This window comes from Propithecus coquereli, unplaced genomic scaffold (genome assembly GCF_000956105.1).
Source record: "Propithecus coquereli isolate 6110/MARCELLA unplaced genomic scaffold, Pcoq_1.0 Scaffold473, whole genome shotgun sequence".
Taxonomy (NCBI): domain Eukaryota; kingdom Metazoa; phylum Chordata; class Mammalia; order Primates; family Indriidae; genus Propithecus; species Propithecus coquereli.
In genome coordinates, this window is record NW_012150541.1 from 2365664 (window position 1) to 2388845 (window position 23182).

The window sequence follows — 23182 nt, forward strand, 5'->3', positions numbered from 1 at the left end:
TGTGTTGGGGTGCAAGGGATAAAGAGAGGTTGCTTTATGGGTACGAACATACAGTTAGGTAGAATAAATAAGTTCTCATGTTTGATAACAGAGGAGGGTGATATAGTTAATGACAATGCATTGTGTATTTCAAAATAACTGCAATAGAGGACTTGAAATGGTCCTAACACATGGAATGATAAATACTCAAGGTGATGGATACCCTAAATACTCTGACTTGGTAATTACACATTCTATGCATTTAACAAAAATATCATGTGTACTCCATAAATATGTACAAATATTATGTACCAATAAAAAATTTTTAAAATTTACCCATGATTGTTACGTAGGAAATGCCAGAATTTTTTTCCCAACTATGTTACCACATGCACTACCTACTTTGCCTTTTGGTTCTTCAGAAAGACGGATGTATCTACTAAACCATAGAAAATATATCTACATGCCTTGCTTTGTACCAGTACCAGGTCATGGCACAGACACTGAGAATTAACAACTGGGCAGAATGAGATGGCAGTGTACCTAATACTGAGACTTTCCCCACACATAAAAGCTCTTCTTAGGCTAGAGAGAATTACTCAAAAGCAATTATTGAAGGAGGTTTCTACTCAGGATGTAGAGGGCTGGAAAAAGTGTCACGCTCACCTTTATAACAAAACCAGTAACAAAAGCAGGGCAAACTACAAGGTCACGACATTTCTTAACTTATCAGACAGGTGGGGTCACAAGGCAACCAAGTAGTCTAAAATCCAAGGAGATACAGGCTGATACAGGGAGAGACAGGAGAGGACTTCCTTACCTGGGGCAGATGCAGCCAGATGCTAGTTAAGAATTTAGCTAGACTAACGAATGAGTTGGCAGGGGCTCAGTGAGGGCTGGCGAGAGAGTGTGGGGGTATTGTTAGAGTTCACGTCTTCTTGCGGGCTTTTCTCCAAGGACCTCACCAGGTACTCACATAAAAGACCAGTGAGAGTCCTGAAAAAGTGACCTCCTGGTATAGATCTGGGAAAGGGTAACGGCAGCTGCTATGGAAGGGGCAGGTAACCCCACCCAGACCCTTCTCTCCTATGAAACAAATGCCTTAATGCGAGGGGAGGAGGGAGCACGACACACAAAGAACCCTGTCAACTTCAGGGCCTGGGTGAAAGTCAGTGCAGATAAGGGAAGGGAACAGAAAAAAAAAAATGCCCTACCCTTGGGGGAGGGCAGAGCAGTGGGAAGGCAGCTGTCTGCCTAAGACTGGGGCTTGCCCAAAACAACTACGGAGTCCTGGCCAGCACCCTCCTCCCCTCTCAAATAGGCTAAAAAGCACTGAAGGACAAGTGACAGTGGAATATGGCTGGCAGAGCTGTGAGAGTGTGAAGATCCTCTCTGAGGCACAACGCAAAGGGACGATCTAAAGTTGAAGGTGGGGCAGACATTAAGAATCACCTCTGCAGACCTGCCCCACCCTACACACAAGGAACTGCTAGGGGAACGTGAAGTCTGCGGCACATGGAAGATAACCACGTCAACAAAAAATTCTCAAACCACAGCTCAATTCCAGGCTAGAAAAATGAACTCAACTCCCCACACTAAAGGCCTAGCAGGGGAAAGACGCAAAAACTTTCCAGGTAAAAAAATTATTTCCCTCAGTCTCTACTGTCCTACATGAGATATCCAGTTTTCACAAACAATTAAGAGATGTATTCAAGGCAAATCTCCTAGGGGATCTTAAATGGCTGTAATTAGTATGTTAAAGGCTTTAATGGAAAATGTGGACACTATGCAAGATCGGACTGGTAATTTCAGCAGAGAGATGGAAAATACAAGGAAATGCTAGAAATGAGGAACACTGTAACAGACCCAAAGAATGCCTTCAACAAGTTGGATTGTAGATTACATAAAACCAAGTAAAGAATCAGTGAACTTAAAGACAGGTCTACAGAAATTACCCAAACTAAACCACAGAAAGAAAAAAAGGCATAAAAACCCACAATAGAACATATAAGAGCTGTGGAACAGTATCAGTCTAACATAGGTATAACTGGAACCACAGAACAAGAAGAGAGGATGGGGATAGAAGAAATAAAAGTACCAGGAGGAAGGGGTAGGAACCACTGTGACACACCTGCACACATCCTATTCAAACTGCTAGGGGGTGGGATGGGGACAGAAAACATTGAAGGCAGTTGATGAAAAAAAAACACATTACAAACAGATGAACAAAGGTAAGAACCACAGCAGGCTTCCCATCGGAAAACATTCAGGGACCAGTGCGGTGGCTCACGCCTGTAATCCTAGCATTTTGGGAGGCTGAGGTGAGGGATCACTTGAGGCAAGAAGTTCGAGACCAGCCTGAGCAAGAGCAAGACCCCATCTCTATTAAAAATAGAAAAATTGGCTGTGTGTGTGGCACACACCTGTAGTCCCAGCTACTTGGGAGGCTGAGGCAGGAGGATTGCTTGAGCACAGGAGTTTGAGGTTGCAGTGAGCTATGATGACACCACTGCGCTCTACCCAGGGTGACCTAGCAAGACTCAAAGAGAAAACAAACGAAACAAACAAACAATCAAATTCAGGCCAGAAGACAATGGAATGAGATCTTTAAAGTGCTGGAATAAAAAGACTGTCGGCCCAGAATTCTACACCTTGCAAAAAGATCTCCCAAAACTGAAAAAAGGAATGAGGAGTCTCAGACCATCAAAAAGACAGAATTCATTGCTAGCAGACCTACACTACGAAAACATTAAAAGAAGTTTTTCAGGCAGAAGGAATATGATGTCAGACAGAAAATGGTACCTTAACAAAGAGGTAAAGAGCACTGGAAATGGAATAAATGAAGGTACATGAAATTCCTGTTCGCTTTATTGTAGACCACTTTGCACTGAATCTTTAACTTCTCTAAAGTAACTGCCTAAAGCAAAAGCTAGTAGCAGTACATTGTGTGTTTATAACATATGTAAAAGTAAAATGTATTAATAATACAAATCATGGGAGGAAAGAATTGGGAGTATATTGTTCTAAGGTGTTTACAACACATGTGAAGTAGTACAATATTATTTGAAGGTGGCCTCTGAATAAAGATGTATATTGCAAACCTTAGGTCAATTGCTAAAATAATTAAAAAGTGGTACAGATAATAAATCAATAGTGAAATAAAATGGAATCATAGAAAATGTTTAACCCAAGAGAAGGCAGAAAGAGTCCATTAAATATGAATGGTCTATAGACACCAATTATAAGATTGGATTAAAAAAACCGAGACCCAACTATATGTCATCTGTAAGAAACTGAATTTTAATATATGTTGAGAAATAGGCTAAGAGACATGAAAAGTTTAAGGGGCTTTGCAGGCTTTGCCTTGAAGGAATCTGTGAGAATGTTAGTTCACAGAATAGAAGCTGCTTCCAACAAGGATGGCACTGTCAGAGGACATTTGCAAAGCAACCTTTCTTCTTTGCTGCCGGCCATCGCCTTGAGCTTTTTTGCAAGGCAGAAGCTTGGTTTGGGTCCTTGGCGGAGAAGCTGATTAAAATGTCTGCCCAGCAGATAACGTGCAGCTAGAACTATCCTAGACTTCAAGGCTATTCCTGCTTCACTCCTGACTACATGTCTCTGTGTTTAGAAGAAGTAGATTAGAGTAGTACACAGACTCAGTGTTCTCATGTTATACATTTTATCTTTAATTTGTTTGCTCAGCTATGTCTGTTTCTAACTTAGGGCTTAACATGCTTATCTTAGAAAAATTTTGTAATCGTCTATTCTTGTAGACAGAATTAGGTAAGGTTCCCCTGGAAACCTCAAAAAATGAACTGTATACGTAATTCTCTAACAAAAGACAACTATTTGCTGTAACAATAAATACTGATACGGGACTTCATTCGTGGTCTCACAGTTCACGGGGATGCTGGAGACCCCCTAACTCCCCCATCATTTAAACTGCACTTTGTCTCTGTCTCAATCATTTCTCCATCTATATTATTTCTTTCTTTATTTCCTATTATTTCCAAATCCCTTGCGACGATACTGCCTTGGGACCTGTTTTGCTGGGAGAGTAGCTAACTCCTGGCAAATATAAAAGACATAAATGGAAAAAGATATTCACAAAAAGCAAGCTGAGTAGCTATATTAATATCAAAAAGGGAGATGACATAGTGATGGGGGTCAATTCTCCAGGATATAACAATCCTAAATGTGTATGTACCTAACAGAGCTTCAAAAACACATGAAGCAAAAAAGCAGTGCAGAGAGGAGAAACATACACTCACAACTACAGCTGGAGACTTCAACACTCCTCTCTCAGTAAACTGACAGAAGACCTGACTGATACTATGAACCCACTCAACCTAACCAACATTTACACAACACTCTTCCTCAAACAGCAGGATACTCAGATTTTTCAAATACATACAGAACATGTGCCAAGACAAACCATATTCTAGGTCATAAAACAAATGTACACAAATGTGAAAGAAGAGAACACACAAAGTTATGGTCCCAGCACATAACAGAATCAAACTAGAAATCAATAATAGAAAGGTATCTAGAAAGTTCCAACATTTAGAAATTAAATAGCACACTTCTAAATAATAAATGGATGAAAGAGTAAGTCTTAGGATATGGAATATTATTTTCAAATGAATTAAAAAAGAAAATATATAAAAATGTGTGAGATGAAGCAAAAGCAGTGCTTAGAAGGAAATTTTTATTTATTTTTCTTTTTTTAATTCTTCTTTGTCCAGGTTATGTCCTAAGAAAGAAATTTTTAGAAGCAAATTCTTGTATTAAAAAAGAAAAAAAGTCTCAAATTAGTAATCTAAGCTCCCACCTTAAAAAAACCAGAAAGAGAGCAAATTAAGCCCAAAACAAGCAGAAGGAAGGTAATAAAGATAAGTACAGAAATCAATGACATTGAAAAACAGAGAAATAATGAAGAGGGTGGGGAGAAATCAACCAACTCAAAAATGCTGGTTTTTTGAAAAGATCAATAAAAAAGAGACAAGACATAAATTGCCAGTATCAGGACTAAAAGAAGGGCTATCACCATACCCCTCTTAGCCATTAAAGGATAATGAGGAGACACTGTGAACCTATCCATTCGTCAATGTAGATGAAATGGACCCCATTTACTCAAGAAAAAAAGTAACCTACACAGTACTGTATCTCTGAAAAGAAACTGAAGTCATTGTTTAAAAACTTCCAACAAAGCAAACTCCAAGTTAACATGGTTTTACTGATAAATTCTAGTAAATGTTTAAGGAAGAAATAGTTTTAATTCTGCACAATCTCCTTGAGAAAATAGAAGAGGGGACATAAGTACATTGATTTTATGAGGCCAGCATTGTTCTAATACCCAAACCAGACAAAGTCACTTTTCACAAGAAAAATGAACTGAAGATCAATATTCCCCATGCACAGACATGAAAATCCTCAACAAAATATCAGCAAATGGAATCCAGTAATACATAAAAAGAATAATACAGCACAACAAAGTGGGGTTTATTTCAGGAATCCAAAGCTGGTTTAACAGTTGAAGAATCAATACAATCCACTACATTAACAGACTAAAGGAGGAAAACCACATGGTCATCTCAACAGATGAAGCAAAAGCATTTGACAAAAACTCAATATCCATTCATGATAAAAACTCTCAGCATACTAGGAATAGAAGGTGTAACATCCTCAACTTGATAAAGGCAGGTACAGAAGCCCCACAGCTGATATTAGTAACACTTAATGGTAAGAGACTGAATGCTTCTTCCCTGAAAGCCTAAGGAGTTCAAGGTGAGGGAAAGGTTGACTAAAAAGGGGCAGGAGGAGTGAATTTTTGGAGTGATGGAACTGTTTTGTGTCGTCATTATGGTGGCAGACACACATTTGTATGCACTGGTCAAAGTCTGAAGAACTGCACACCACAAAGAGTGAATTTTACTGTATATAAATTAAAGCATAAAAAAATAAAGAGACAAAAATTATCTGTACCCTAAGATATAAATTGGCAAAATCTACATACGATAACTGATAACAATGGATATATCAGGATAAATGGTTTTCTTTTTCTCTTCTCTATTTTCCAAATTTTGTAATATGGCCAAATTGTACTTATATTTAAAAAAAGAAAGGCATACTATTTATATTACTTTCCTGAACTAGTACTTACTACTGGATTTTCAAATTAATAATACCAAAATAATTACTCTGGCAAAACAACATAATTGTACAAGATGATACAGGTATGTGAGAATACTGTTTGCTAAGGTGCTGACTCTTGTGTCTCCTCACTAACGTCTTAGGCTTTAGGAGAGACTTTAATGCTCTGTCATCTACTTTGCAGTGCACCTGGCCCTCAGTATCACAACAATAGTCCAGACTTCCCATTAAAGACAATGTTCAGAAGTGTTACTAGAAATATTTAGGATCTTCATTCCAGGGTCATTCCTCTCTCTCTGGGAAAATACTATGAACAATAGGGTATTTACCCTTAGCAGGATTTTTTTGTATCTCTAATCTCAATATGTAGTAGGCTGCATGGAGACAAAGTTTAGTAAGTCAAGAAGAACGCCACTTAAAATCCTGACCTATCCACATAAGAGATAAGAAAGAATACAACCTATCTTTTCTTTACGAGGTCAATAGAGATTATTTATATTATTTTTACAGGTAAGGTGCTGGGAAAGAAATTCTCACAAATAACCATTTAATTTACCTTGTTTTCTTTTTAGTAGAAGATAGCAGTTTGATGGACTGAAGGAGAAGAAACAACAACCGAGATTCAAATATACTGAGCAGTTTTATCACTTCTTCTTGATTAAGACTCGGAGAAGAATCGGCAGCTGGAGCAGTCTCACCACTCTTAGGCTAAAAACAACAAACAGTTCTTTAACTTAAGCTATCCAATAACTGTAGTTTCATACTAAAGTGATGGAAGTGCAGTTTCATTAATACAGAAAACTTTTTAACCAAAAACAACAAACAAAAAGCACACCTGAGATCACTTTGATAAACTAAAACACATAATAAAAATGTCTCATACCTAACAGGCACTTGGGTAGAAGAAAATAATTCTGAATAAAAATATTCTGATTCTCACCATCAGACACAACCTGGAAAAGGGTATTGGACAGACTTTGACTAACCAGAGTTAGGGAAGCCATAGGAGGGTGTAGCATGGGGACTTAGGGAAGCTTTCAGCAATAGCAGGTGGCGTGAATGCTGGAATGCCCAGAAAACTAGAAATTCCTTCTCCAGGAGCCTGTTTAAGACCCCCTCACCATTCAACTGCTCCCAGGCAGTTTAGTGGAAATTATAAAAGAGGACATAGGACTTTCTTTCTCTTAAAAAATAAGCAAACAAACAAAAAACTCCAGAAAACAAATAAACAACTTAAGAGACTTTGTAACTTGCTAACCAGTACCTTGCTAACCATGGTCTATGGGCCTCATTAAGGCATACTCTTAAAAAAACTTTTCAGATATAAAAGAAAGGAGTTTAATTTTACCAAGCAAACACAAGAAATCACTGTTAATGTGTTTTTATGCATATATTTGTACATATATTTATGTACACACACAAAATACATACATACATAAACACATACCATATGTCCACTGAATACATTCACACACAAGAAAAAGACACTGATTTTTCTCCACTTACCTGGTCAAATTCCTCTACAAGCTCCTTCCGGATGAGCTGGAATGCGTGCTCCGTTCTCACCATTATATCAAGAGCCCCAGACAGTGTTTTCAATTTTCCAACATTGCTATTCTGACCTAAAGTATTTAACACAAAGTGATCATTCCTTTAAATATAAATCTAGAAGCCCAACCAATCTTAACATAGTCATGAAAATTCTGATTTTTAAACACCATAAAGGAAGCTGTTGAGAATCTCAATAAATCTTCTAAATCCAACTTCTATTTAATAATTTTCCCTTGAGAAAAATATTAAGTCTGGCCAAAGCAATAAATACTGTTTCCCTGCCTTACCCATTTGGTTTTGTCTGGCTGAGAACATCACCTTTTCAGAACAGAAGCCAGTACCTGAAACATTAGGTTAAAGGGGACCAGTGGAGAGGACGCTGGGGGTTGAGGGCCACCCCATCATTTACCAGTTGTAAATGGTCAAGTGATGTTGGTCAAGTCACTTAAGCACTTAGCATCAGTTGTCTTACCTGTAAAACAGGTGTATTACCTTTCTGTTCAAGGCAGGAAGTCAGACCAGATGAACAGGTTTCATTTATGAACCTTCTGAATAAAACTTTTCTGTAGCTGTCAGACACTACAAAGCACCTTTGCTCCTGCTTTCCTGGAGCTGACATTCGATTGTGTATGTGGTTGTATAGCAAAGGTTTACTCTTGTCCAAACAGAGGTCTGGCCTTTGTCCCTGGCTCCCAGAAGGTGATCTCTAAGCCCCTGAAATGTCCTGCCTGATAAGAGTGTCTTTGTTTACCTGGGAGGCCTTTGGATAGTCTAACAGTGTGATTTACTGTGGGGGCTTCAGGCCCTATGCTAACAGCTCGATCTCCAGAGGGGCTGGAGACTAAGATCAGTCACGGGGCAGTAAACTATGTCTATGCGACCAAGTTGCAACAAAAACTCTGGACACCAAGGCTTCGGTGAGCTTCCCTGGTTGGTACACTCTGTGAGTACTGTCATATCACACATCATTGCTAGGGGGAGTTAGCGCCATCTGTAACTCCATTGGGAGAGGACAAACTGGAAGCTTCACACTAGCAACTCTCCTGGATTCTGCCTCACGTGCCTCTTGCATTGGCTGGTTTTAATGCATATCCTTTTCCTGTAATTAACCATAAGCAGAATAGCTTTCAGTGATTTCTATGAGTCCTTCCAGTGAACTGCCAAACCTAAGGGTGGTCTGGGGGACTCCCCTACTCTACAGATGGGGAGGAAATAATTGTTTCCTTCTTCCTTTAAAGCATAATCCTCAACTTTCTAAATAACCTGTTATCTTTAAAATCAATGGATAAATGTGATTTCAGTGTAGATTTAACATCTGGAAGACAAGCTATTTATTATGTATGAAAATGCTATTGGGGCAGGAACCAGATAATAAAGACATTAGGAAGGTAAATCTGAGTCGTATGTACTAGAAAAAAAAATATTGGGTAAAATAAGACAATAAAAGGTTTTACAAATTAGAGCATTTATTAACTTGGCCCATAAAACCCACAAACCTGGCTAACAAAGCCCCTTAAAATATTTATATCATTTTTTTAAGGTACTCACTCATACTACTAAAACATTTTAAAAAGGGCATTAACCACATTTATGATTTTAGCAAATTTGTTCCCAGTATCTCTCCATAAAAATAACGCCTGCTCATTCTAAGGAATTCAAACATAGCAGAAAGTTCAAAGATGCAAGTAGAAATTGAAGATCACCCCAAACCCTCCCCTAGAAAGGTCTACTGTTAATCCTAGTAACTATCCCACACATGTAGCCATGCATTTTCCATACTGGAAAAAAGAAACAAAAACGATTTTAATAAAAAGCATTTGCAGAAACTGTTTTAGATAGGTAATATATTCCCAAATTTACAAGGTTCCCGGCCTCCCAGATTCCCTCCCCAGAGGCAGCAATGTTATCAGTGTCTCGTGCATCCTCCCAGGGTTACTGCATACCTACACAAAGTCATACATAGTTAAAGTATTTATTTTCATTTTATGGAAGAAAAAAAATGAAATGAAACCAAACGAATTGCCACACTTCAAATAAGTGTATCTTGTTTCTTTCCCAGACAAGAGTTATTTCTCAAAAGACCCCTCTGCAGGAAAAGGGAGCTGGTGAGTGAGAGGGAGAGAACTTAGGAAAAAAAGTTGAGTGGCTGGAGTATCTGCCTACTCCCTGCCATGGAAAACAACAGAATAAAGCATTTTCTCTTTCTCCCACTTGATCTCTACCTCAGTCAGGCTCTATAGCAGTGTCTGTTCTAGAACCGTAACCCAAAGCTGCCCAGTGTCAATTCTATGTTTACAGGGATTCAGTAAGGGCTACTACCCCTTACTGTTGCTTCTCCATTCCCAATTGTTCATGCTGATTTAAATCTTTGTCTAAACTGATGTGTCAAAATTTTTTTTCAAATAAGGGATTCATGAGCTGTACTTCCATATTGCTAGTCATCGAACATAATCTAATACATTTCTTTAAGTTTTAAAAAGCACTTCAAAAAGTGTAGAGACTTATCCTGGTCCCTACCCAAAGCAATTAACCATGGGCAAATTAAAAAGAAAACAGTATTACTTACATCCAAGAGAGATCCACAGGTCTGCCTCACTCTAAGACATTCCAACACTAAGCCAATGCATACATATCTGAGAAATGAAAAAGTTAAGACTTACTGGTCATCTGAAATTCTGCAAATGCTACTCTTTCTAACTGCACTCTAAGTAGTTCACAGGGAGCATCTTTCAGAAGCTGAAAAAGCGTTACAGCTTTGCTGTAATGGAGATCTGCCAGCACCCGGTGCTGCTTCCTAAGGTGTTCATCACCAACCTAGAACCAAAAATAAAATTTAAAAAAAATCCTAAGGCTGGGGCTTCACAATAAGTACTTAATAAGTCTTCTGACTGGATCACTAAATGCTTTTTAATTGTTTTTTTCCCTATAAGTCTTAAAGTTTTAGTTTTTACATTTAGGTCTTTAATTCATTTTCAGTTAATTTTTGTATATGACATGAGGTAGGAGTCCAATTCTGTTCTCTTCCATGTGGATATCCAGTTGTCCCAGAACCACTTGCTGAAAAGACTATTCTTCCCCTACTGATTTCTTGGCAGTCTTAAGTTTGCTTTGCTCTCAGGATATTAGGCCATCTGGGCAAACCTGAATTTTGGTTGCAGGCTTCCTAAAGCCAAGTATTAATAGAAATCCTCTCCAGATTAAGCCAGACCTCAAAGGACAAGACTTTCAGGATAAGGGCAATGCAGAAGTAAACCCATGCCAAAGGACTGTAAGGTAAACTGTCTTGGGATTAAGCAATGGGGGAAAAGCAACAAAACAAACAAAAAACATCACTGAGAAACCGTAAACACAAGACTCCCAGCAGAAGCAACGCAATCTCTCTGAAGGTACCTTTATCCAAGGCCCCAAATTGTTCTTAGAAATACATGCATTTGAGCATCAGGATTCATGTATAACACTGTTGATACTAGATTATTTCTAATAGCCCCAAATTGGAACAACCCAAAAGTTCATTAATCATAGAACAAATAAGCTGTGATATATTCACTTAATGAACACTATTGAGCTGAGAAAATAAACAGCTATATGCACCAAAAAGGATAACTCTAAAAAACCTGATGTTAAAGTGAAAGGCAGTAAGCCACAGAAGAACACATACAGTATGATTCGTTTTATAAAGCACACAACAAAGTAAAATGTAAACATATTGTTTAAGTGGCAAAAACAAAAAAGGTATGGACATAGTAGAAAATTCAGGACAGCAGTTCCTCTGGGTGGTGTCGAGGGAGGCACACCTGGGGGCTCTCTAGAGTACTCTTTCCCTTAACTTCCAGGCCAGGCACAAAGGGGTTTCCTTTTGTTATTTTTTAAACTGTACATATGTTCCACACATATTTCTATGTGCTTTTATATGCATGCTCTATTTCACAATAAAAGATGGGAGATCATACTTTAAAATTTGCACAGAAACATCATTATAAGGCCTAACCACATTTTAAAAAATCTAAATAACACACCCAGGCAACTATATAATTTTGCAAACTAAGACTCAATTATAGTAGAGAAAAACATATGGTATAGGTGAGAGAAAAACACCTACGAGTTTTTCTAAAGTAGCTAATTAGAATAGATTACATTTAAAATATATATGGAAATGTAAGAAAGGCACCCAGCAAACTTTGAACTGCCTTGGCATTGCGCTTCAACTGGAGTGACAGTACCTGATTCCGCAGACAGCTGTGGTACATGGACGCCAGCCTGTGGTGGATGGTTGCAGCCCGGTACTGACAGAGAGGCTGTCGCGCAGACACTGAATCAATGTCGCAGTATTTCAGGGACTTCATCATAGCTTCACTGACTTCTTTTTCAATCTATTTATTTTTTTTTTAAGGGGGAGAAAAGACAAGACAAACTCATAATATGACTGTAAGAATTTTTAAAATGTTTAAATACTCCTTGTCAAGGAAAAGATGACAAGAGATGCTCAGTATCTGCTAAACAAAGGAATAAATAAGGTGGAGGACTTATTTTACAATCAAGCAAATGTTACCTGCTCCTGAGCTTTTCTAGATAATGGTGCATAATCCTGTTGGAGAGTTGCCATGGTAAAATAAGTAGTGGACAATTCCCAGTTCACTGAATCCCAAACAGCTGGGTGTATATCTCGCGTTCCCAGTGATCTTAGAGCTTTCAAATAGTAATCGACAGCCTGCAAGGGAGGAAGAAGTGACAATTTCTGACTCAGTTTGAACACGTACCAATACTGCATTAAAATGAAACATACTTCAAAACTACCCAGATGTTAATTTAATTTTGGGAGAGTTTATAAAAGGACAATAATATGAGGAAAGGAAAAAGTCGATGAAAACATTTTACTGAAGAAAGTTATTTTAAGTGGACTGAACACTACTCCACATCCCCATCTCAAGTCTGCAGGACGCCAATTCTTAGTGCTGTTTTCTGACTCATGCTGATGCATCTTCTTCCTTGGGGTTTTTTTCTCTCTAAGTGAAAATTACAGTTTACATAACCAGTAAACTAGATTTAAAAATCTGCCAGATTTTACTGTAGAAAGAAGTAACTCCTTCCACTTTGTCACCCCATCCTTTAATACATGGCCATTGTATTTAAACAAACAAAATCACAGAGCAGTAATGTCTATGTTTCTGGTGTGTATTTATTCGTTCTTTTTTCTGTATACATATAAACTTAAAATGAAAAATAAAAAGAATGTCACTTTTATTTTAAAATTTACTATGCCTCGAACATTCTTCGCTGTCATTTTTAAACGGCTTCAAAGTACTCGATTACATGAGTGCTTGCTTCCTCACACCCTCCCCAACAATGGACGCTGTCATTTGCCAGAAAATTTGGCAATGTCATAAATAAAGGAAATTCAATTTTTAAATTTGATAAACATTTAAATTTTGCCATTTTTTCTTATATACATATTAGCCACTTTTTCTAAGTGTATATATTTTATGTTCAAGGTTATTTGTCTTTGTATTTGGGTGGTTTATTTTCAATGATTCTTAATTCTTTTTTTATATATTAAGGGTGTATTAACCTTTGATCTGTCGTGTATAAGTATTTTCCCTAGATTGTGGTTTGCTTTCAATTTTACTTTCTGTTGTGCATTTGTAAACCTTTATTTTTATACATTTAAGTTTATTCAACTTTTACCTGGGATTTCTGTTTATTGTGCCAAGTTGGGAAAGTGTTTCCCTAACCCATAGTGTAAAATTCCTATCTGTATTTTCTTCTGGCAACTTTTACTTTCACTTTCTCCATGTCCATGTTTAATCCATTTGACATTTACTCTAGTTTCAGTCTGCTGACTCCTATTTTCCCTACCAATTCAACATGCCATCTTTAATACTAAATTCTTAACTACTTTTACGCTAGTTTCTAAGTGTTTTAATGACCTGTCTACTCCTGTGACATCACTACAGTTTAATTATATTTAGTTTTTATGATAATTTAAGGGGAACGACAGCAACGTGTAAATAAACAACAGGTGTGAGTGGATGAGGCCGAACATACAAGCAACTGTGTTACCTTGTTATAATACAAGCCTTCTTCTGGTGAAAATTCACGTTTAAACTCATCACTCGCACCACAGTGTGCCTGTGCGCAAATTCTCATGAGCCTTCCCGTGTTACATAATAAAAGAGCAGCATTTGTAGCATCCTCAATTGATTCAAAGTTGTGAATTCCCTTTTCGAAACAGGAAAAGCTCTTTTTCCACAACTGTTGCTCTGCAGCAGACACGGATTTGCTCACTTCACAAAGAAAGAAAACATTTGCGTAAGCAAACATCAGTGTAAACCTCCCACCGCCTCTTGATGTGATGATGAGAGGAGAATGGCAATGACAGGAGGCTGGTGGAGAGTCTACCATCTGGAGTCAACCACCGTGCACTGCTGTCATCATGCATGTTACAAGAAATGAAGGGTGCCCCCCAAATTCCTATGTTGAAACACTAACCCCCAGTCCCTTAGAATATGCCTCTATTTTGGATAGGGCCTTTAAAGAGGTAATCAAGCTTAAATGAGGTCATAAGGGTGGGGCCCTCATCTAATATGACTGGTGTCCTTATAAGACGGAGAGACCCTGGGAGGGCACACAGAGAATAATACGGCCATCTGCAAGCCAAGCAGAGAAGCATCATTGGAATCCAACCCTGCTGGCACCTTGATCTTGAACTTCCAGCCTCCAGAACTATGAGACAATAAATTTCTTTTGTTTAAGTCACCCAATCTATGGTATTTTATTATAGCAGCCCCTGCAGACTAATACAGTAGTCTCCCCTTATCCGTGGTTTTAGTTACTCGTGGTCAACTGTGGTCTAAAAAAAATGAAAAATTCAAGATAAATAATTCGTAAGCTTTAAATTGTGCACCATTGTGAGTAGCCTGATGAAATCTCTTGCCATCCTGCTCCATTCTGCCCAGGATGTGAATCATCCCTTTGTCCAGCATCTCCACGCTGTATGTGCCACCTGCCCATTAGTCACTTACGAGCCATCTGGGTTATGAGATCAACTGTCACAGTATTACTGTGCTTGTGTTCAAATAACCCTTATTTTACTTAATAATGGCCCCAAAGCACAAGAGTAGTGATGTTGACATACTGTTATAATTGCTCTACTTTATTATTATTGTTATTAATCTTTTACTGTACCTGATTTACAAATTAAACTTTAGTATGTATGAAAAATACAGCACATATAGGGTCTGCGACTATCCACGGTTTTAGGTATGCACTGGGAGTCTTGGAATATACCCCCTGTGATAAGAGGGGGCTACTGTACAACAGTTAAGCATAACCCTCCTCAGTATTAACTGATATTAAAATACGCAAATAAAAACATCTAAGCAAAGCACCACTTTGTAAAGATTCAACAGCTATAGTCCCGTGGAGTTTTAAGAGGTTATAACCTCTTAAAACCTGTGTTTTCTCCAACTCTCCTAGCTTCCTGCCTACCTCCCATCTTCCCTCGATGACTTCCTCCTCCAGATGCACCGTAAATGCATAGGCTATCCCGATAGCAGTGAACTCTCTGGGGGCAACATTTGTATCCCTACTGCCAGGCACAGCTCACAGATCAACAAACACACAGATATGCCTACTCAATTCACCTGCCACCCTCAGTTCCCCCTCAGCCCTGCTCCTTTCCCATACTGTGTCCACCCTTCATATTTTCATCCAGTCTCATGGCTTCAACTATCACCTTTATGTGAATAGTTCTCAATCTATGTCTCACTGGCCCTAATAGCTTCTAAGCACATTTCTAATCAGCTACTAAATTAGACCTTTTCACACACATGCTCCACAGGTGTCTCAAGCTCAACATGGCCCAGCTGACTCATCGTGCCATGCCTGATTTACATGGGGCTGCCGCACTACACATTCATGGGACCTTCCACCTCTGGCTTCTTCCTAGTGCTGCCTGCTCAGTCTGGAAAGCCATGACCTCGCGTTTGCCTACAGACATTCCACGCATCCTATACCACCCTGCTCAACTATACCTTCCCAAAAGCCTTCCTTCCAAGAAGCCTGCAACCTCAATAAATGTTTCCTTCTCCCATTCTCCTACTGTACTTCATTTGTACTTATCCACAGCATTTATCAGAGATTTGTATTCATATCTGGCTTCCCAACTAGAAAAGGGGACCATGTTGTAGCCAGTTACATATCTAACAAAGAGCCTGGCACATGGCTGGTTGTCCAATTGGCTTCTGAATTGATCAGACGGAGTGAAGTATAAAAGTGGGAATACAGAACGCAGAAATGATAGATCCCAAGGGAAAATAACGGTTTTCTCCTAAGTTTATTTCTTGAGAACTTAAAAAATTCTCTAACAGAGCACCCCTTTATGACATAAAATCAACTGCCACGGTTCTTTGCTTTACTCATAAAAAAATCAGCATAATTTTCCAACAGAACAGGCAATGAAGAGGAATCCAAAGAGATACTCACCTACTCTCTCGCTCTGTAATGCAGCCGCCTGATTCATGTAAAACACACCGATCTCATTTCTGATGTTACCCATTCTCTTCATTACTTGTACATAGTGTTCCGGATTCTGGCTTTTTAAATCACTAAACTGCAAGATTTCATTAGCAGCCTCATAACATTTACAGCTAACAGAAAGTTGACTTTCTAGGTCTGTAGACAAATCAGTTGCCCATGCAAATCCTTAAAAGAAAAAATAAGTCAGTATCAATGCAAGTCATGTGAAACCTTCTTTTTCAGTAACTAAGGGAAACTGATATTTTAAATTCAAAATAATAAATGTAATACAGTATAAATATACTAAGATTCAATCAATGTAACAAAATTTAAGTTTCATAGTAAAGATCACTTTATTTATGAAACTATTTTTGGGGAACATTAATGTTTGATTAATAGAAATATTTTCCTGCCTATAAATACCAAACAATTCCAATCACCAGGATTTTCCCAGGTATACTTCTTTACTGGTATAGACCTCAAGTTAACTGCTAATACAAAGGTTTTTTTCATTAAATTGATAAAAACACTTCTTGAAATAATGTGCCAATGTTACATTTAAGTCACTGAAGAAGCTGTTAGACAAGTCCTCAAAGATTTAAAAATGCCATCTAGTGGGGGATGGAGTAAACTTAGGCACAGGATCCAAATTCAAGGAGTAAAAAAGTAGTACTCCTTTCCCAAGAATGTGGTGCTAACAAAAAAAAAAAAAAAAAGATAAAAAAAAAAAAGGTAGTACTCCTGTTGGTAACACTCAAATATATGGAGAACATCACTCTCACAAAGAAGTATTTTACATGAAATTGCTATGATGGGAGTGGTCAAAACACAGGATTTTCCCACTGTCTATTAAAATAAAATAATCATTTGAGAAACAGAGAGAAGGGGAAGAAAGAGAAAAATATTACGAAATAATCCATTCCCCTACTCCCCCAGTGTACTCCTCTAGCTGTCAACTGTCAAAAACTTTTTGGGAGGTAGATGTCAAGTAATAAAAACAATGTAAAAGCATAATAAAACAATACCATGATACATTACAAAAGAACCCTCAGAAGATTCTCTAATTGCAGTGTGCTACACAACTGTGCTGAACTGAGGAGGAGGGACACTGACGCTATGGGTTAAATTACCCTATTTCCCAGTTTTAAAGTCTGACAACTCCAAACAGTGATATTTTCAGTAAGACGACCAGCCATTAACTAACTTTACAAAATGATAATCACTTTCTCTTAACCCCACGGAATCATTCAGAAGGCAATTAATCCACTTTCACCAACTGTTACTCCTTTTCAAAAGAAAATACAGGGCTTGGTTACCTGATTAAAAGTATTACCCAGAAAAACCTCATGAAAAGTAGCATAAAAAGTCAACACAATTGCCTTCAGAACTTATTTTATGATTAGTTCTAGTCATATAATCAGTAACCACAACATATTTGAAAACGATTTTATACCAATACACAAGATCGTGCTCAATTTTAAAATTAAGAAATGAATGAAACAACAGAGCAACTATCAAAACACAACAAGTTCTGCCACTTTTCTGAACATGCTGAAAAAAGCGTGCGCTGGACTGAATAATCCCACTGTGACTCAAGTGAGTGGCTCTGTGGCATACCTTGACAACTGGACTCTCTGTGAAGACTGTGCAATATCTCCTGATCTTCTTTTGTTTGGTAATTAAACTCTTCAAGGTGTGCTGCTCTATTATTTGCATTTTGGGCCAGCATTAGTTGGATATCACCACAAAGTGTCAAATACTGAGAAAGAAACAGCAGCACTTCAGAAAGCATATTGGTGCAGAGGCAGCAATAAGTATCTATTTGGAAAGGGTGGAAAGGAGAAAAATCACAAGCACATTAAAAATTAATGAACACAGTAAATACGAAGAAAATGTGTTACCAACTGAAAACTTTGTACCACTGCATCTACTCTAAGTTTATTTTGTGTCAGATACATAAATAATGGCTTCATGTATTTCAAAATGAAGAGATGTTAAACCACTCTAAGCAGAAACTAAAATACTAGGTCACATACACAGGATTAGAAAAAGTCATTTTAAAATAAAACTTTACAACAGAAATAGGAGCAAAATTTGATTGTGATTCAGAGGCCTTCTCTGTTCCCCCTCCCGTGCTCGTTTATAGGCTTACCGTGGCTCTGCAAAGCTAACTTAATGTATCGTAATGCTCGTCCATACTTCTGCAGACTCATGGCAGCATCAGACAGAACATAATAGGCCTTTGATGACTTGAGAATCAGCTGAAGTTTCATTTTATGTTGCCAAGAACCAGGGATCATTCCAGATTGACTGGAATAATTACCCTTCTGAAGGGAGCCCACTGTGACATGGGGAGAAAAAAGGCAGCACATTTGAATATCAGTCTCCCAGTAAAATATATTTTCTGTTTCTTGATAGAAACATTCCAGACTTAGACACTATTGCTACAAGACTGGTAAATACTATGCTTTACTGCTTAAATGCAACGGAGTAACCCGGTAGTGTTTAAATAGACTTTCACTTCGGAGTCGTAAGGCCTTCTTCCCTGCCGTCGGCAACTCTGTCATTCTCTTCCAGGGTCCCTGATATAGCTAAACTTGTAACTGAGACTTGCCTCTTTACCCAATCTGTGTGTCAATCTGCCAAAAAGTTTACCTTCCTAAAGCACAGCTTTAATCACCGTCAAAGCCCGTCCTCCAAGATTAAAATGGTTTCTTACCTCTTCAGTCCAAGCATCTCAGCCTACTTCCTAAGCTACATTTTTTTCAGTCTTACTTTCCACCACTCCACCCCTACTATCCATCAGCCAAAGTTAAGTTACTACTTGTCACCTACATAGATGTCTGTTTTTTCCTATCCTCCATCTAAATTAACCATTTCCTCCAACAGGAATACTCTTTATTTAAATTCTTCTTCATTCAGTAAATGATCACTTTTGTGCCAAGCACTGTGCCAGGCACTGGGAACAGTGACACGAAGTTATCGGCCTCTATCCTTGATAACATAAACTGCAACAAAATATATTAAGTGTAATTACAGAGATAAGAACAAAACGTTCCACAAAGAAAAACAGATCTCCTCTCCTCCAAGCTTTAAGATTTCTCATTTTCTGATCAGCTAGAACACACGAGTCTTTCAAGGCAAGAAAAGGCACTTAGTCTCCATTATGATTTAAGGCATGCATACGTGTCTTTTTCCTCTATTGCTACAAGTGTCATCTGTGTGTGTGAGGCATTATGAGAGAACTAAAGATGAGTAAGATGAAGTTCTTTCTCATAACTGTGTTTGTGTGTTTAAAACCATCTAACACAGGTAACTATGATACAAGGCAGGCTCACAGGACACACTGGTAAGGGAATCAAGTAATTTTGACTGTGGTCGGGGAAGACAGAGATTTTGAACTTGAGTGGGATTTTCAACAGGAGAGATGGAGAGGGAGGAAGAGATAGAAAAAGCATTTCAGGAGAAAGAATAGCAGAAGTCCCGCTGTGGTCCTCACTGCATGTAGGTTTAAGCCTGGCACACAAGCAGCACTATATAAATGTGGGAGAATAAATCTATTCCTCCCACACCTCCATCATTTCTGTTCACAAAATGAAGAAAGGTCCGGAAAGCATTTGGTATTATTTCAAACATACAGGCTTTCAAAACATTTTTTTAAAAAACAGTTGAAGCTGATTAAGAAGAGGGTAAGGGATAAGGTTGGAAAAAGAAATACAATTGAGGTTAAAATAAAGAAGAAACTCAAGACTTTTACTTCAAAACCCACGTTCTTCATCAAGTGATGTTCCTGAGGAATAAACTAGACAATCTAAAAGTGACATTTCTAGCTTATTTAAGTACAAGGTAACAGCCAACACTTCTTATTATGGACACTGTTTTAAGCGCTTTACATGTATTAACCATCTCATCATTATAACAACCCTTTAAAGTAGGCACTATTATTGTCTCCATTTTGAAAGAGAGAAAAGGTGGCTCAAAAAAATGGAACAACTTTTTCTTGCAAAGCCAAGAGCTGAAGCTAGGCAGACTGGTCCCTGAGTCTGTGTTCTTAAATTCTCCGCCACTTTTACGGCAATTTCTTAGCAGAACTACAGGCTGAAAGCATTAGTTTCTCACAGTGGGTAACGCAAAGATGCAGACTCCTTATGTTCTTATTAGAAATGTCCAGATCAAAATATCCTACTTTGTTTTATATGTTGAATGAAAGGATATTACCCCTACTTCCAGTTCACATAATATCCTTTCTTCGATCCCTTTCAATGACTGTCTTAATTGACATAAGTCTGCTGTTGATAAAGAACCAGTATATCATTCTGTTGAAGGCCTTATTTGCACATCAATTCAACTTACTTTTGTCCAAAAACAAGGCCATCTGCTTCTCTAGCCCCTCGGGACCCCCCCTTGTGGATTCGTCTTCATATTTTAATGGGATTGGAGTGCTGGGGTCAGCTGCCGGAAGGTCACTTTCTTTTTTGATGCTGCTATCTACAGATTTTAAACCCTTTAAAAAAAGGAAAAACATTTACTAGATACTTAACTGAAAACTACAAGGCAGTATCTGGACAACTGAATACTTTTAGGAGAATTTCTATTTTAGAAACAGACTTAAAAATTCCATTTGATCTGAAAGATTTGGAAAAACTGATTTGGTTTCCACTTTGTGCTTAAAGAAAAAAAATCACAGCAGAACACCATTCAGAATAACATTTAGACACCAATGAACAAACGGTATTTGCCTATGAAGTACAAACGCTACTGAAAAAGTGAAGACTAAACTTAAACTCACCTCCAGAACATAGCTAAGCACAAGTCTACAGCGCTCTTCTGTGTCGTGGCAAACTGGGAATGCACAGCTGGGCTTCAGAAATAAACATTTAAAATCATTAATATGCTGCCAATACAACCAATTCCAGGGTCCTCATCTCCTAGGGTGAGAAACTCTAAAACTCTACAAACCAAGAACTTAGAAATGTGTTTATGCATTCAGCTTAGTGAGGTGCCTGATATTAGGGTTATTATACTGTTTTTGTTGCAGATTAAACTGTTGTAAGTATCAACAAAAATCTTGCTTAAAAAGCATCTTCCAGCATATATGTTGCTTTAAGTACTTAAAATTTTAAACATAATTCTATGTTTAAATTCTGTGTAACATAATTATAACAAAAAAGTGAGAACTAGAGTAGTAATGTTTTAGATAAATGTATACCTAATCAAATAGGTCAGCTCAACTCCTAATTAGCACTGCTACTTGGTAACACACAGTTAATAATATCATCAATTTAGCAATAAGTTAACAGGTATTACCAATAGTCTCATTGTATAATTTATTTCCTTAATGAAGGCACAACACCAGTTAGCAACCTCCATCTACTAAGTGATGTGTAAGGGCCTCTGTGAAGCATTTCATTTTGCTGAATCCTGTGAGGCTAGAATTACTGTTCTCATTTTACAGAAGAGAAGAAAGCACAGACGGTTAAGTACTTTGTCCGAGGACGCAGTGGATGGGAAGCTGGGACTCTGGAGCCCATGCTGACTGCCCATTCTTCAAAAAGTCATGGAATATGGCTAAGACACAGCTAACTAAAGACATGTTTATATCACTGTTAAGCCTGCATTCAGATACTGAAAAAAAAGTGCTATCTCTGTAAAAAGTGATGCTAACCCACTATGTCTTTAATTATCATCTAATTGCCCCATAAATCCAGGGCCTTGTATATGCGGTTTCATATACATGTAACTTTTGCAATCAATAATTATAATCAGAACACATTTTTACTCCATTGTTGGGGTTCAAGCTCAACATGAACTAAATTTAGATGGACAGTTAATGACTTTTCCCAGTAGTCATTTAGACAAATATTTTACTGAGCACCCACTGTGTGTTCTAGACATGGGACAAAAAGGAGTGTTTGTACCAGCTGGGAGCTTACATTCTAGTGAAGAGAGACAAACACAAAAAAATAAGACAGGCTCCACAAAGAGCATGCCTAAGTGGTTAGGGAAGGTCTCCTTGAAGAGGTAACATTTCAGTCAAGACTTAAGGCTTAAAAAAGGTAGCCATGACAAGATCTGGAAAAAGGTATGTTCCAAGCAGAAGCAACAGCAAATGTAAGGCCCTCAGATGAGCATGATCTTGATACTTCCGAGAGAGAGAAAAAAGCCAGTGTGGCTAAGGTACACCATTGGGGAAAGTGAAGGTCAGAAAGATAGGCAATATTTTAGGGTGACAAAGAGATGTCCCCTCAAAAACTTAACTTGGATATAAAGTTTCCATCTGAAAGTTAAAACTCTGAGCTTAAATTAAAAGATTATCTGTAAATATGACTGTATTTCAGTTCAGAGAACAGCCAGAACTCTTAAGGCTTCCCTGAACCTAATCACAGGGAGGCAGCATATTGGAATGTATAGTGTCTGGAGACACACTGATGGGAGACAGTCAATGCAACCCACACCAACAGAAACCTAAAGGGTGGGAAGTTGTTAGACATGTCCAACTGGCAGACACGACCACAGCCACAGAAAAAGTACCACCTGATGTAGCTCAGGTATAATGCCATCTTGTGAAAGGCCAACTATATTCAATTAACAATGGTTTGCTTTTTCAATGATAAAACTTTAATGCAAATTGTAGCATGCTTACTCTGATTTGATGAATAGATTTGTATTTTTCTGGTACTGACAATTCTCCAACAGACTTAATTATAGCCACCGCTTTGTTATCATCTGAGGGATCAGAGCTGGTGCCATAGGATCCGTTTTCGTCACTGTCTGGCATCTCTTCCTCCTCTTCACTATAACTTTCATCAGAATTCTCATTTAAAGGAGATTCTGAACTTTCTTCCTTTTTAGGTTCATCCAATTGAAAAAGTTCAGAAAGCATGTAATTGGCTGAAGCAATAATCTTATTAAAAAAAAAAAAAGAAATATGTGTAAGTGACGATCATCAAAATTGTCTCATCACCTAAAGAGGAATGAATTTTAC

General features: G+C 38.0%; 1 protein-coding gene across 1 annotated transcript in view; it reads right to left on the reverse strand.

Annotated features, from left to right (window-relative positions):
- The window catches only part of EDRF1 (erythroid differentiation regulatory factor 1), a 42498-nt gene that overhangs the window by 4237 nt on the left and 15079 nt on the right, over positions 1 to 23182 (reverse strand). Inside the window, exons 11-22 of the mRNA XM_012655343.1 lie at positions 22841 to 23101; positions 20987 to 21058; positions 20551 to 20701; positions 18350 to 18538; positions 17815 to 18015; positions 16165 to 16383; positions 13741 to 13964; positions 12233 to 12391; positions 11904 to 12053; positions 10344 to 10497; positions 7639 to 7754; positions 6689 to 6840 (exon numbers count right to left, since the gene is read on the reverse strand). Of these exons, the coding sequence (XP_012510797.1) occupies positions 6689 to 6840; positions 7639 to 7754; positions 10344 to 10497; positions 11904 to 12053; positions 12233 to 12391; positions 13741 to 13964; positions 16165 to 16383; positions 17815 to 18015; positions 18350 to 18538; positions 20551 to 20701; positions 20987 to 21058; positions 22841 to 23101 (2048 nt within the window). The remainder of the gene's footprint in view (positions 1 to 6688; positions 6841 to 7638; positions 7755 to 10343; positions 10498 to 11903; positions 12054 to 12232; positions 12392 to 13740; positions 13965 to 16164; positions 16384 to 17814; positions 18016 to 18349; positions 18539 to 20550; positions 20702 to 20986; positions 21059 to 22840; positions 23102 to 23182) is intronic.